This window comes from Zootoca vivipara, chromosome 4, assembly GCF_965207765.1.
Source record: "Zootoca vivipara chromosome 4, rZooViv2.hap1.1, whole genome shotgun sequence".
Taxonomy (NCBI): domain Eukaryota; kingdom Metazoa; phylum Chordata; class Lepidosauria; order Squamata; family Lacertidae; genus Zootoca; species Zootoca vivipara.
This window is the reverse complement of record NC_142587.1, coordinates 101937234-101952997: the sequence shown is the minus strand read 5'-3', so window position 1 is coordinate 101952997 and position 15764 is coordinate 101937234. Positions and strand designations below refer to the sequence as shown.

Here is a 15764-nt window from a genome sequence, read left to right as displayed (position 1 = left end):
ATTGAGATATTTTTCTTTTTTATGTGTGTATTTTTTGGAGTTTTTGTTTTTGTTTTTTGGTGATTTTGTATTTGGAAAATGAATAAAAATTATCTTAAAAAATAAAATAAATAAAATGAACAACTTACAATAGTGGCCAAAATTGTGGAAGCCTTTTGGGAAAAGTGTATTTCTGTGGTTTGATGGCTCATAACACCACTTTTGGGGGGAACAATACCATAAAATTATATATCAATGGAAATATTATTTAATAAAGAATGTAATGCAATAACAAAGGAGTGTTTATTAGAACATCAGTCATAAAGAAGGAACGTGAAAGAAAGAGGAAAAAGGAGATATGCAGAAATTGGGTTAAGGTCTGGACTTTTTGCAGGCCATTCCAGCAGTGGAATAGGATTATCTTGAAAGCACCTTTTGCACACAGCAGCAACATGACCTGGAGCTGAATCCTGTTGAAATGGAGAATGAATGAATGAATAAATATTAATATAAATATATCTAAATGCTTCAGTATCTGGGAAAAGATCACCTGTGGAATGTTTCAGTTTGGCCTCAAGTATTTCATTTATGTATTTTGGGGCATTTACATTCCTATTAATGACACAAATTCTGCCCACACCTTTTGCTGTCATACAACCCCAGATCACCACACTAACTAGTGTTTCATGGAAACACTATGGAAGCACCTGGGATGAATAGAGATATCGGATTCTTATCTCATTATGCATGATCAAGCTTTCTTTAGCACCTCAGCCCAGGACTAATTGCAGCCATCAGCAGCCATTAACACCCATCTACAGGTTTACCACTCCCATCAGCCCATCTCCCATTCCCACCCACCCCCACCACCCTCTGTATATATATAGGGTCTGACACTTCTGTTTCTAGTGTATCTGAAGAAGTGTGCATGCACACGAAAGCTCATACCAAAATATAAACTTAGTTGGTCTTTAAGGTGCTACTGAAGGAATTTTTTTATAGTGTTTCATGGTAGGTGTAATACATGTACAGTGGTACCTCTGGTTAAGATGATAATGATGGTGATGATTTATTTATTTATTTATACACAGCCCATCTGGCTGGGTTTCCCCAGCCACTCTGGGCTGCTTCCAACAAAAGATACTAAAATACAACAACCCATAAAACATTAAAAGCTTCCCTAAACAGGGCTGCCCTCACATGTCTTCTAAAAGTCAGAAAGTTGTTTATCTCTCTGACATCTGATGGGAGAGCGTTCCACAGGGCGGGCGCCACCACTGAGAAGGCCCTCTGCCTGGTTCCCTGTAACTTGGCTTCTCGCAACGAGGGAACCGCCAGAAGGCCCTCAACACTGGACCTCAGTGTCCAGGCAGAACGATGGGGGTGGAGATGCTCCTTCAGGTATACTGGACCAAGGCTGTTTAGGGCTTTAAAGGTCAACACCAACACTTTGAATTGTGCTCGGAAATGTCTTGGGAGCCAATGTAGGTCTTTCAGGACCGCCGTTATGTTGTCAGGTTTAGCACTTCTCTCACACAAGGCACAGAACGCTGGCAATTTTACTAGTTGAGGTTTATTTAGCAATACAGTGGTACCTCGAGTTAAGAACTCAATTCATTCCAGAGGTCCATTCTTAACCCAAAACCGTTTTCACTCGCATCCTGGGGCAAAGTTTGCCACCAGGAGCATCTACTTCCAAGTTAGCGGAGCTCGTTACCCGAAGCATTTGTAAGGAAGACTGTATGTAACCCAAGGTTCCACAGTAGGATATAAATCAGGCATCCCCAAACTGCGGCCCTCCAGATGTTTTGGCCTACAACTCCCATGATCCCAAGCTAACAGGGCCAGTGGTCAGGGATGATGGGAATTGTAGTCCAAAACATCTGGAGGGCCGAAGTTTGGGGATGCCTGATATAAATCATCTTCGATTCTTCTCCTCGCGTATTTCATGCCATCACTACTAAGCAAGGAGATTTGGGTCTCATCGCTCCAAATAACACTTTCCCATTGTTCCGCTGTCCAGTTAACATGGGTTTTAGCCCAGTTTAATATTTTCAACCTTTGTTTGAGAGATAACAATGCCTTTTTCTTTGGAATTCTAACATTTAGACCAGTCCTTGCACTCAACTTCACATTACATTGCGCCATGTCATCTTGTAGACACCCAGATGATTTTCTTCTGTCATGTAGGGACAGTCTCTCCATTCTTCTATCGTCACTTGCCCTTGTGCACCTTTTCCTGCCTTGACCAGTCTGATTTTGTAGTGACTGAGTCTCCTTATACCTCTACAAAAATATAGAAACGCCACCTTTGGTTAAGTATTCCCCAATCTCTCTTCTAATTTCTTTATAAACTGTAGCCTTGTTCACTTAATAGGACTATTTTACATCGCTTTCTGGGTGACCAGTCAACTCTTTGTACCATTTCTATAATTTTATTATGTTTTACATCCTCACTAAATGAAAGAACACAAAAAAACAATAGCAATCACATAACACACTGACAAAAATCAACCTAAGCAAGTTGTGCTTCCTTTTTCTGGTTATTTGGCTATAAAGTTTGATAGAATACGGGTAATTGAACAAACTTTGTGGAATTGCAGTCTTAAAAAAATTATCTTTCCATTGATATATATATATATTTATAATATTACTGCAAAAGAAGTGGTGTTATGAGTCATCAAACCTCTGAAATACACTTTTTTTACAAAAGGCTTCCACAATTTTGACCACATTCAACAACCCATCAGAGTCTAACAATAAATATGTTGGTTAATCACATGGGGTCCATGGGGTCACGAAGAGTCGGACACGACTAAACAACAACAACAATCACAAACAACAAAGGTAATTGTTAAATGAGTTTAAAAGGGTCCTTCTCCGGGAGGGTGTCCGGACCTCGGCAGAGCACAATTGAAAGCCCTTACTGGCCAGTAAAATGACAGAGACCAGATCAGAATTCTAGTGAAAAGCAAGGCAGCTAGTTAAGCCTGATCTTTATTAAAAGCTGTTGCAACAGGTTGTGTCCGCCCCGTCCCCCCCGCACACACAGGAAGGTGGGGGAGAGACCCAGAACCAAGGTGTGCAAGCTCTTATATAGACATTGTAAATTGCCCACCCTGGAGCCCAAGACTGCCTCCAGAAACATCATAGATACATCACAGAAGGGGTGAAGTCCAAGACCACCCCCCAGACACATCACACCTAAATCACAGAGAAGGCGGTCTACAACAGAAATCCAAGTGCATTGCTTTTATTCTGCCTGGCAAGTTACCTGTTAATGGTCATTTGACTGGATTACCTGGGGAGCCTGGCCAGTCTTTTGTAATGATAAATAATTAGATAAAATAAGATAAGATATATTTATTGTCATTGTCCCCTTGCGGGAACAACGAAATTACTCGGTTGCTACATCCACTCCGATAAAGCATTCCGCATAATCCAAAATTACAAAAACCCAATTAAAAACAGTAAATATAATACAAAATAACAAGTAAAATAAGATGACTTCAAAGTCCAGGCTTTCCATTTAAGGCCAAAATCGCTCTAGAGAAGAAACTGTTCCTGAGACGGCTCATTCTTGCCTGCATTGTTCTATATCTCCGTCCCAATGGCAGGAGCTGAAAGAAATGGTGACCAGGGTGCGTTGGATCTCTTGATATGTCTAGTGCTTTTCTGTGGCACCTGGTGGTGTAGATTTGTTCTAAGGTGGTGAGTGAGCAGCCAATAATGCTCTCTGCTGTTTTAATAATTCTGCACAGCCCTGCTCTGTCCCGGGAAGTACAGCTTCCATACCACACACATAAACCGTACGTGAGCACGCTCTGTATGGCACAGTGATAGAAGGCAAGTAGCAGCTTTTGTGGAAGATGGTTTTTCCTTAAAATTCTCAAAAAATACAGTCTCTGCTGCGCCTCTGCTGGCTCAAATAATTAGTATTTAAGCCAGGTCACAGGGTCACACCCTATTCATATCTTAAGTGTGCCCCTAAGACAGGATTTGTGAGGAAGGAGACAATGGGGAGGTTTCCCAATTTGACCTTTCAGAGAAATATTTAAGGTCAATTTGTTCAGGACTTTTTTCTGTGAAGTTTCAGACATGTGGTTTATATATACAGTTATGAACATTTGTCATATATATATATATATATATATATATATATATATATATATATATACGATCTTACAATTCTTATAACATAATGAACACACACCCAACTCCCTTCTATTCTTTTCCATTTGTTCCTGAGGCTCTAGCCCATTTTTGTCTCCATTGCAGGTTGTAATGAACTGGAAATCAAGAACAAGGGTGAGCACGACGAAATCCCCAGAGAGGAGAAGCCATGTAAGAATCTGGAGTGCGGAAAGAGCTTCAGGAGGAGCTCCCATCTCACTTCCCATCAAAAAATTCATACAGGGGAGAAACCCTATCAGTGTGTGGAATGTGGAAAGAGCTTCAGTCAAAGCTCCAGTCTCAGTTCCCATCAAAGAATTCATACAAGGGAGAAACAGTGTATGGAATGTGGAAAGAGCTTCAATAAGGGCAGCCACCTCACTTCCCATCAAAGAATTCATACAGGGGAGAAACCCTATCAGTGCCTGGAATGTGAAAAGAGTTTCAGTCACAGCAACAGTCTCACTTACCACCAAAGAATTCATACAGGGGAGAAACCCTATCAGTGCATGAAATGTCGAAAGAGCTTCAGTCGGAGCGACACTTTCACTTCCCATCAAAGAATTCATACAGGAGACAAATCACATAAGTGCATAGAATGTGGAAAGAGCTTCAATCAAAAGGCCCATCTCAATACCCATGAAAGAATTCATACAGGGGAGAAACTCTATCAGTGTGTGGAATGTGGAAAGAGCTTCAGAATAAAGTCCTCTCTCACTTCCCATCAAAGAATTCATACAGGGGAGAAACCCTATCAGTGCATGGAATGTGGAAAGAGCTTCAGTCGGAGCGACACTCTCACTTCCCATGAAAGAATTCATACAACAGAGAAACCCTATCAGTGTGTGGAATGTGGAAAGAACTTCAGTAAGAGCTCCTCTCTCACTTCCCATCAAAGAATTCATACAGGGGAGAAACCCTATCATTGTGTTGATTGTGGAAAGAGCTTTAATCACAGCTCCTCTCTCACTTCCCATGAAAGAATTCATACAGGGGAGAAACCGTATCAGTGTTTGGAATGTGGAAAGAGCTTCAGAATAAAGTCCTCTCTCACTTCCCATCAAAGAATTCATACAGGGGAGAAACCCTATCAGTGCATGGAATGTGGAAAGAGCTTCAGTCGGAGCGACACTCTCACTTCCCATGAAAGAATTCATACAACAGAGAAACCCTATCAGTGTGTGGAATGTGGAAAGAACTTCAGTAAGAGCTCCTCTCTCACTTCCCATCAAAGAATTCATACAGGGGAGAAACCCTATCATTGTGTTGATTGTGGAAAGAGCTTTAATCACAGCTCCTATCTCACTTCCCATGAAAGAATTCATACAGGGGAGAAACCGTATCAGTGTTTGGAATGTGGAAAGAGCTTCAGGGTGAGCTTCCATCTCACTTCTCATCAAAGAATTCATTCAAAGGTCGGAAAAACCTTTCATTAAATAGCCAGGCAAATACACACCTCTGTAACCAGGCCTTTGGCTGTTTGACATCTAATGCCCTTTCAAAATGTGGTGGGGAGGGGGGTTAGAAATGTCTATTTTGTGTTTTTATATTGTGTTTTAATGTTGTAACCATCCTGAGGCCTGTGGGTGTATGTAATAGGAGCCAGCTCTTAGAGGCTGAGGGGTCTTTGCCCCCCCTAAAATATTTGAGGGGGTCACCCCCCGTTGATGGGCATTGCCATTCAAATTGCGCACATGCACCCTATGATTGATTGTGCAAGGTGGGCCTTTCCTGGCCCCCACCAATATTTTATTCAAGTTGGCACCACTAGTTTCGAGTGGTATACAAATTAAATAAATACATAAATCACAATCCTTTGCACATGTTCCAGCTTGTCAATATCCTTATTTATTATCATTTTTAAAATGTATGTGCCCTTAGTCTGAAGATATCACAACATAAACATACAGGATGAAAGCATGACTTTCTCAAACACAAGTCAAGCCCGATAAATCTTTTTCTTTTCTTTTTTCTTTTTGGATGGAGTTACAACCTTTGTTGATCAGGGCACTGCTGTGGAAATAGTGCATCTCGATTTCAGTAAGGCTTTTGACAAAGTCCCCCATAATATTTATCTGAGTAATCTGGTAAAATGTGGGCTGAATGAGGTAACTGGTAGGCGGATTTGACTGACCGAACCCAAAGAGGATTCCGTCATGGTTCCTCATCATCCTGGGGAAAAGTGACAAGAGGGGTTCTGCAGGGTCAGAAGTTGTTCAACTGTAGCCTTATTAGCTTACTAATGGTTCTTTAAGTTGCGCCCAGGCAGGGACAGAGACAGTCAATAACGACACCGAGGGTTGAATCCAGAGAAAGAGTTTAATCTCTATAGAGAGACTCCTGGTGACAAGAGTAAAGAAAGACAAATTTTCAAAGATTCTTATACACTTCTTGGGCTCCTTCTCTCTCCTCTGTAAGTGCGTGCAAGGGGGTCATAGGTTACAGATACATATAAGGAAGATCCGTATCCTGTCCTTCTCATAAACACACGCTGACTCAACAATGCTACCCCGGTGCCAGCCTCAAGCAGCCTTGAGTGTGCCTGATATCTGCGTCATCTGGTATAGACCTTGAGCATCTCCTGATGCTCCTTGTGCTTTCTGGCAAGGCCATCCTGTCTAGCTATTGCATGTTTTCATTACACTTTAACACAGAAGCACTAAAAGCATTTTAAGGAGAAAAGCATCCCAGGAATATGGGGGCTAAGCCACACAGTCAGAATTATACAATGCAGACTATAGGATCAAATTTATCCCTATAATACAATAAGCAAATCTCTCTCCTCCATTCCCACCTCTTGTCTTCGGACCGACGGAGCCTTCTGTCGCGTCCCATGATGGTACTGGTTGATATTCCCGTACCAGGGCTATAAGGTCAGGGAACCAGCTATAAGTTGAGGCCTTACCATTCGAGATACCATCTTATGCATCATATTTTGCAAACATTGCAAGAAGCAGGGGATACATAAGCAAATGAGCAATAAGATTAGCAGAGAACCATCCTAAATTGGGGAACCAGTCAAGCAGTCCAGACTTATCCCATACGTTCCAGATTTTAACCTGCATATGGGCGACTATCTGCTCTGGAGACCACTGATCTTTTCCCCACTGCTGAGAGCTTTCCCCCTGCAACTGCCGCTATGTCAGCTGATCAATTTCCTCTCACGGGGTGTGGTGGCAAGCGACTCATAAACCCATATAGGGGGAATTAGCCAGGTAGGACATGGTAGGCTTTAGTACCGCAGGCTCAATATGCCTTTATGTCTTCATGCTGTAATACTGGTGGTGCTATGCACTCTCCCCTCTTCCGCTTCCCAAATCAGGGAGTTAAGGCTGTGGGTGATGCCCTGTTTATGGGTTGGGTCTGAGCTTTCCCCCAAGGATGGTGGTGGCATTGTACAGCCCCCCAGCCCTTTGGTGTCCACACTTGCTCACCTATCACCATGGGCTCCTCCCGGACTTGCAGCGGGGCCACCCTGTTCCTCCGCCAGCAGCTGAACAAGGCCCTGAACCACATGAACCTAAAAGAGAGGAGCAGAGGAGAGAGAGCGACTCAGGAGCCCCAATGGGTGGGGTGTGTTTGTGTCTGTGCGGGGGGCTGAGAGAGGAAGGTGGCGGAGTCTTCCTTAGAGCCAGAGAGACCCCCAGGAAGGGGGAGAAGGCCGATGGCATTAGGGAGCTGGAGAGATGCAAAATGGAGCCAGGCAGAGGTGTAGTGGTTGGAGGTCTAGACTAGGAGGAGCTGGGAGAGCAGGGTTCAAATCCCCACTCAATCATGAAGCTCCCTGGTGGACCTTGGGCCAGCCTAGCCCATAGCTGCCAAGTTATCCCTTTTTTTAAGGGATTTTCCCTTATGCTGAATAGGCTTCCTCGCGAGAAAAGGGAAAACTTGGCAGCTATGGCCTAGCCTACTTTGCAGGGCTGGTGTGAAGAGAAAAATTGGTGGCAGGGAGAGCCATGAAGGCCACTTTGAACTCCTGGGAGGAAAGTGGCCCAGGAATGTCCTAATAAAAGTGGATGATGAGAGGGGAGAGAAAAGGGGAAGGCAGGGAAAGAGTGTGGAGGAGCTGAGCTCTCTGGAAAAGACTGGCCGGGTCAATTTCCAGAGACCCCAGGACTCACACACACACCCCAGGAGACCAAGAGAAAGGGAAGGAACTCTACTTACAGCCTGCACATATTATTCAGTAAAAATCCCCACCCTCCTCTCTAAACTAGCTAACTATCTAAAATGCCCACCCAAGCCTAACTCTGACCCACCCCACCCCCACCCCCACCTCCAGCCCTAACCCTACACCTAACCCTAACTACCCCTCTATGTACTCTACAAAACAAATATATACAAAATGTGCACAAAATAAAAATGAAAAATTAAAAGAATAAAATAAAATTAAAGTGTTAAAATTAAAATCTCAGCACAGGCATCCATGGCAGATGACTTTATCTCGAATCTGAGCGACTTTATTTGCAAAAAAAAACCTTAGCAAAATCATTGCAGGAGATTTTGGGGTCTTTACAAGGCCCCGATGCTGAAGGTGGTTCCGTTAGATTGCGAACCACCTGAAGGAGTCTCCTGCTGCTGTTTTCTGCAGATGCAATAGAGGCGGTGAAGAAGGTCCTCTTCGCTGTTGTCATCGCCACCGGGCGACAAATGCTAACAGGCTTGATGTTGAACTTTAACCCGTGTCCAGTCAGCTTCAGAATGAGTTATCCGCCACCGGCACTCTAGCCGTCTCAGCGATTGTTTCATTGCCCTCAGATCCATGGGAAACCACAGAGCTGTCCGGGCTCCATGCAATCAGAGAGGGCACTTCGGAGCTAGACAGTCAATGGCCCTGGCTAACTCTGGATTCCAGTGGGCCACCAGGGAATCAGCTGAAAGGCCATTAACATGGGATAAAACATCCCCTACCACTCTCTGGAAACCATTGGATCCACTAAGTGTTGGAGGCAGGCCATCCAAATCGGTCCCACCTCCCTGCAGAGGGGAAGGGTCGCGGAGAAGTCCAGTTGCACCAGGAAGTGATCTGACCATGGCACTTCTTTAGTTTCGCTTTTACTTCGTGTCAGATCACCCACGTCACTAGAGGTGAACACCAGGTCTAAGGCATGTCCATGGCTATGAGTTAGGCCAGACTTATTCAGGGACAGCCCCATGGTGGCCATGCTTTCCACGAAGTCCCAAGCAGCCCCTTGTAAGGTCGTGTTGGCATGAATGTTAAAATCCCCTGGGACAACCAAACTAGGTGTCTCCAGGAGAACATCTGCCACAATCTGAAGCAGCTCGGGCAGGGAATCCTTGGTGCAGCGGGGAGGTCGGTACACCAAAAGGAATCCTGTACTGCCCCTATTGCCCAACTTCCAGAACATGCACTCAGAGAACTGGGTCTTCCCAATAGGACGCCTGGTGCAAACTAAGGACTTCCTAAAAATCACTGCAACCCCCCCCCCCGCCCACCCACAAGGTAGCGTAAGAGAAACCTGGTGGACAAGCAGCAGCTAGGACAGGCCCATCTGCTTCATCCAACCAAGTCTCTGTTACACATGCCAGGTCAAGTCCTCCATCCACGATCAAGTCATGGATGGCAGTTATCTTGTGAATCATTGACCTGGCATTGCACAGCAGCACCTTCAGAACGTGTGAAATCCAACAAAGAATTGGGGGGGGGGTAGCTCTATGGGGGGGTGGTAGCTCCATGTGACATAACCACAGTTCAGCGCCTGCCTATCGCCTGGTGACAATCAAGGCCAGCTGGTGATCGTGGCCTCATCTTGGGTGCCTCCGGGACACACTATGTGGGGTTTTATTTAAAAGAAATATTTTTCGATTGTCTTATTTTACATCATCAAAATATATTTTTATACAATAAATTTGATATACCCAATACTGATATCGACCTGCCTCCTCCCCTTTCTGCAGTTGATTATATTATATCCTTTGTTTTGCATATCTATGTTAAACCCAATTGTGTTTTGTCCAATGCAATCCTATTTAAAAATATTTCACTGCACGTTTTTCTGTTCATCCTACTAATGATTTAAGTCGTTTACAATACTTCTTAAAATATTCAATAAATGATCTCCATGCAACATGGAAAGGGGATGCTCTCTGTGTTGCCTTGGTAGGGAACCATTGAGGATCATTTTAAAGGTAAAGGGACCCCTGACCATTAGGTCCCGTCGTGACCGACTTTGGGGTTGCGGCGCTCATATCGCGTTATTGGCCGAGGGAGCAGGTCGGCAGGAGCTGGGACCATTGCGTGGATTCGAACCGCCGACCTTCTGATCGGCAAGTCCTAGGCTCAATGGTTTAACCCACAGCGCCACCTGCGTCCCATGAGGATCATTTTAGAGAAGTTCTAAAGACTCCTTGGAAGAGACTGTTCTTCCTGCTCATTCCTTGAGGGGGGGGTGATATGGACACAAAGGGGGGCACTTTATCGAACCACGGAGCCCCAGGAAAACATCTATTCCTGATCTTTCCCGATTACAAACCCCACCAGAGAGGAAGTCCTACCCCCGTGACAGAGCCAGACCCCGCGGGGGACCTCCATTTCTCAATGGGAAGCCAATAGGGATCATCGGCATTGGACAGCTGGCCAATCAGCGATTGCAAAACAGCGCCCCCCAACGCCGGTGTTGAGGGAGCGCCATGAAATTGCAATTGCGAAGGAGCTCAGCTCCGTTTGCAGAACAAGCGGGGGACCCCCTACGGAGAGAACAGCGAAAGTGTCGATTCCAAGCGGATACAATGTATCTGGTCTTCGCCCAATGTTAGCCTATGGGGAAACTCCAGAAGGGGAGGGGAGGGAAGCAGGAGGCGTCCCCCAAAAAGCATCTCTAGAAGTGTGCAATGCGCGCCAGAGATAAAAACTGCGGAGGGGACAGCTGAGCACGCTGGGCTTTGCAAGAGTTAAAGGGAAGCGAGCCTTCCTAGAGAGGACAGGAAAGCAAGGGGGGTGTCAGGTCCTCCAGAGCCAAGGCCCCTCCCTCCCTCCCTCCCTCCCCAGTCCTCCTTCCCTGCTTTGGTGTCTCTCCTGCGAGGGCTGCATCTCTGTCCCCTCCCTCCTGGGATGATCGGGTGAGTCTCTCTCTCTCTCCCCCAGGGGGTGCAGTGGGGAGACGGTGGGGGTCCCAGGGCTGCAGCAGGGGAGGGGGCTTGGGGGGCCTGATCTGCTCATGTGGGCGGGGGAATAGATCCCAAGTCAGGGAGGAGAGGGGCGAGGGAGGGGGGGGGCGAGGTCTGCAACGCTCTCCTTCCTGGAGATCAGAAATCTCCCCACGAAATCTCCTTTCTTCAAACAAAGGAGTCCCTTGGACAACAGAGTCATTGCACAACAGAGGAAATATGTGCAAATGGTTTTCCAAAGCTGGACGAGGAGGTGGACTACCCCCCCCCCAAGAAAAAAACCCCACGTGGAGGAAGGAAGGAAAGGTGGGAGAGAAAAGCCAGGAATAAAGAGAGGGATCCCAGCCCATAGTCTGGCTGCTGCATTGCAGACCAGTTTCCCATTCGTCTCCAAGGGCAGCTCCAGACAGAGGCCACTGCAGCAATCCCCTCGCACCCAGAGCATGGCATCCCAGGACCACATCCTCTCTGTCCCAAAGGGATTGTTGCTGGAAAACCAGCAGAGCCGGAAATGGGCGCTGCTACTCACTGAGCCTCCAGGGACCTTGGCATCAAAGGCTGTGTGTGTGTTAAGGTCTTCTAATAGAATAATAATACTAAATTTCCTGCCTAAATTTCAAGGGAGATGTCTTTGGACCCACCCACTTGGCCCTCAGAGGGTTGGTCAGATACATACCTGGCCCTCAGACCTAAGAAAAGGGGACCCCACCCAAGCAGTCAGTCTTGAGAGCAGCAGAGAGTCCAAGTGCAAAAAGGAGACAGAAGCAGGGGGGTGGGGTGGGGAGCAACTCCTGAGGACCCCCAAATGAGGACCCCCACTAGAGCCAAACATCCATTTTTCACAATATACAAATGACTCCCTTGTCAGTCAGTTCTGACTTCATGCATTGACTGGAAGGCAGCAGAAACCAGGCTGATTCATCTCCCAGAAATCTCTTCAGTTGCCTCGACATTTTGCATTGCAATCGTCCAGCCCTGGTTCCTAGGAAGAGGCATCCATGCTTGTTCAGGGAACATTTCTTCTGACATACAAATTCTGTAACAGAACAATGTATTTGCTTTGTAGGATTTGCTAGAACTTCTCATTAAGACTGACAGAACTTGGCAGAAGACCAAAGGGTTTCTTCCGATCTCTTACAGGCTTTCTGAGAGCAAGATGGGTGAGCGAGACTCATCTGGCCCAGGAGCAGGAAGAGGCCATGCCATCCAATCTGGGAGCAGTGGGGGATTCTGGGAAAACTATGTACGGAAGATCCTGGGTGAGGAGGACGCCCTCCGCTCAGAGGTGCAGAGCCAGCTGTTGAGGCAGTTCTGCTGCCAGGAGGCCAAAGGACCCCGAAAGGTTTGCAGCCGACTCTACCACTTTTGCCAACAGTGGCTGAAGCCAGAAAGGCACACGAAAGCTGAGATGCTGGACCTGGTGATCTTGGAGCAGTTCCTGGCTGTCCTTCCCCCGGAGATGGAGAGCTGGGTGAGGGAATGCGGAGCGGAGACCAGTTCCCAGGCGGTGGCCCTGGCCGAAGGTTTCCTCCTGAGTCAGGCAGAGGAAAGAAAGCAGGTGAGAGAGACTTTCCTCTGGATACTCCCAAGGGGGAGAACATCCCATAATGCTCTCCTAATGAAAGGGTGAGATCTGACACCCTTAAAGCTGTTGGACCTGACATTAATTTTTTAATCCTTCTCCCCATTCTCTGTTTTGAATCCTTGTTTCTTTTTCAGGGATTCTTTGCTGAAATGGGCCAGATTTCCTTTGACACAGATAGGCCTCCGTTGGACACCAGAGAGAGGCCGCTGGGTAATGAGGAAGGTGGGTTTCTTGTCCTTTTTGGGGGGGGGAGTTGGGAACAAGGGTTCAGAGGAGGGCACAAACCTCCAACTTCACTCAGCTCAGCAGGTCAGGCTTTCTCAAAGGTCCACCTGTAGTTAGAGATGCCCTGTTTCACCTGTGAGAGAAGCAGGCACTCCTGGCATCCTGCTTACCTTTTCTCTCTTGCAGGTGACAGAATGATGCCGGCAAGAGCTCCTGATCTGTCTTTTCATGGGGGCAGAAGGGAAGCAGCGGCTGTGGAACCAGATCAGGTCAGGGGAAGCTGCCTTGTGGAGACAGCGGCTGAGGGGTGGAGCAATGTCATGGACTGGTTGGGCACAGAGGAATGGTGGGAGGAGACAGCTTCTTAGGAAGGGAAGATGTCTTGGAGACCAAGGAGTGGAGGTGGAAGAAGGATGAGCAGTCAGAGGGACAAGAGGGAGAAGCCTGGGAAGAGGAGGTGTCAGAAGCTGAAGATGTAACAGGGCTTAGTGAGCTGGGAGACTGTGTGGCAGAATGCAGTCCAGAATCAGAGGCAGAAGAGGAAGGAGGTGAGAGGGAGGAGGGAGGTCGAGAGGCAGAGGTGAGTCAGGAGAAGGAGGAGCCACCGGTGGCTCCCTCTCCTTCTGCTAGAAGCCACCCTCCCTGCTTGTCTCTCAGAGCCAGGAGATGTCTGACAATGGAGGAGCAAAGGCAGGTTGCACTCTGGCGTACTGTTGGATCACTTTCAAGAAACCCCAGAGAGGAGGGGACTTAGAATGTTGTGGGGAGTCAAGGGCCTTCACTCTCAGCAGCTGAGTTCATGAAGGAAGACCCTGGCATGGAATTCGACACAATACCGGTATTGATCCAGAGCAGAGTTCCAGTGTATAGTTAGCAGAGTAACAACCTAAACATGTTACAGGATTCCCCAGAATAGACCAGAGGCCATTGTATTTCATCCGGCAGAGATTTACTGCTATTGAAGGCAAATGATCATAATGGTCACAAATCCAAAACATTCAGGATTGACACTGTCCATAAGAAATCCAGTTGCAGCAGACTTCACCTAAACTTATCTAAACCGATTATAAGTCCAAACCTTAACACTTAACCTTAAGCTTAATCTTAACCCATACTATGTATAGAACACCAGAAGGAAGAGAGGTAGAAATATAGAAAGAGAAAGTGAAACCCACGTTCCTTCTGGCCTCTTCTCATGGTCACCATGACCTTGGCAGAAGAGATAAGAGAACCACTTTAACCCAGCTCTACTCAGCTTCTCCAAAGGAAGATCCCAAACATCAGGAACCTTCTGCTTGTTTCTTTTATGCAGAGAAGCTTCCAGAACCCTCTTGAATTAATTAGAATATGAAAGATCACTACACATCAGATCAATACTTTCTGTACTAAGAAATGCAAACTGACAGACGCTCAGGGAATGAGCTCCTGTTCTCATGAGGCCTGAAACTCAGCTCAGTCTGTGAATATCATGTTCTTGCTAAGAAAGAGTTAACCCCAGCTGTGAACTGTGGGATTTCCTGACCATATATCTCTGTGACACCAGCCTTGTGAATATCGCCAGTAGGATTCATCTGTAGTTGCAGGTTTCATGGAATCCTAGAGTTGAAAGTGACCCCAAGGGTCATCAAGTCCAACCCCCTGCATTGCAGGAATCTCAGCTAGATCATCCAAGACAGATGGCCATCCAAACTAGGCTTCTTTTATTTCTATATTCATCATTGAATGCTAAAATAGGCTTCTAAGCAGTGGACAAATGAGAGCAAATAATGGCCAGGATTCACCTAACCAGCCTGCTCCCCGTTACTCCCCTCTCTATGCCCCCATGAACCCCTTGAATTTGGCTCTAGGGCATTGCAAGGGAACCTCCCCAGAACAGTTCATGAGGAGAGGAGAAAGTGGATCCTTCCATCGGGGAAACTGGAATGCTTGCGTAGGCAGAATGAATTAAAAACCACAAGGAGGAGTACCACCTATTTGCACAAAGGTGAATACCCATAATTAAAACGTAGAATAAAAGAATTCCATTAAAGCGTTAAAATAAGCACCCATAATTAAAACAGGCAGCAAAGCAATCCTATTGAAACAACGCAGCCATTAACTGAAAGGAAACAACAGAGCATTGTGTAGGAGATCATATTTCTGCTCTCTCAGAGGAGGACATTTCCCTTTTTCTTTCAGGGTCCAGTGTGCTTTGAAGATGTCGCTGTTCGTTTCATGGACGAGGAGTGGGCATTGCTGGATCCTGACCAGAGAGCTCTGCATAAGGACGTCATGGAGGAGAATCGTGGGATCGTGGCCTCTCTTGGTAAGGCTCCCTGTGGGATCGTCCTATCTGCCTGGAAATTCAAAAAATACCTCTATGTGACAAACCTCATATATTTCCACAGAGCTCAACAGCGCCCCCTACAACACATGGGAACCTAACACCCCCACAATAAACAGCAAATTACAGTTTTTTCTGTGAACAATCTTCGTCCAGTTCTGCCATTTTATACTATGATAATCCTGAACTGCCCAGGCATCTTAAATGTCAGCTTCAGAGTTGTTAGGAAAGATAAGTAGATTCTGTCAGGTTTTCTGACATTGGAGATGGGGCGATGCCATGACTGGGCCAAACAACATCTGCCCCAGAGAAGAGCCAGGCTTATTGAATATTAGGTAGTAGTAGCAGTGA

The 15764-nt window shown here is 46.3% G+C and overlaps 1 protein-coding gene across 1 annotated transcript in view; it reads left to right on the top strand.

Moving 5' to 3' along the window:
* The window catches only part of LOC118085569 (uncharacterized), a 49172-nt gene that overhangs the window by 26191 nt on the left and 7217 nt on the right, over nucleotides 1-15764 (top strand). Inside the window, exons 8-13 of the mRNA XM_088669016.1 lie at nucleotides 4258-5582; nucleotides 11113-11232; nucleotides 12347-12838; nucleotides 13000-13087; nucleotides 13277-13359; nucleotides 15269-15395. Of these exons, the coding sequence (XP_088525142.1) occupies nucleotides 4258-5582; nucleotides 11113-11232; nucleotides 12347-12838; nucleotides 13000-13087; nucleotides 13277-13359; nucleotides 15269-15395 (2235 nt within the window). The remainder of the gene's footprint in view (nucleotides 1-4257; nucleotides 5583-11112; nucleotides 11233-12346; nucleotides 12839-12999; nucleotides 13088-13276; nucleotides 13360-15268; nucleotides 15396-15764) is intronic.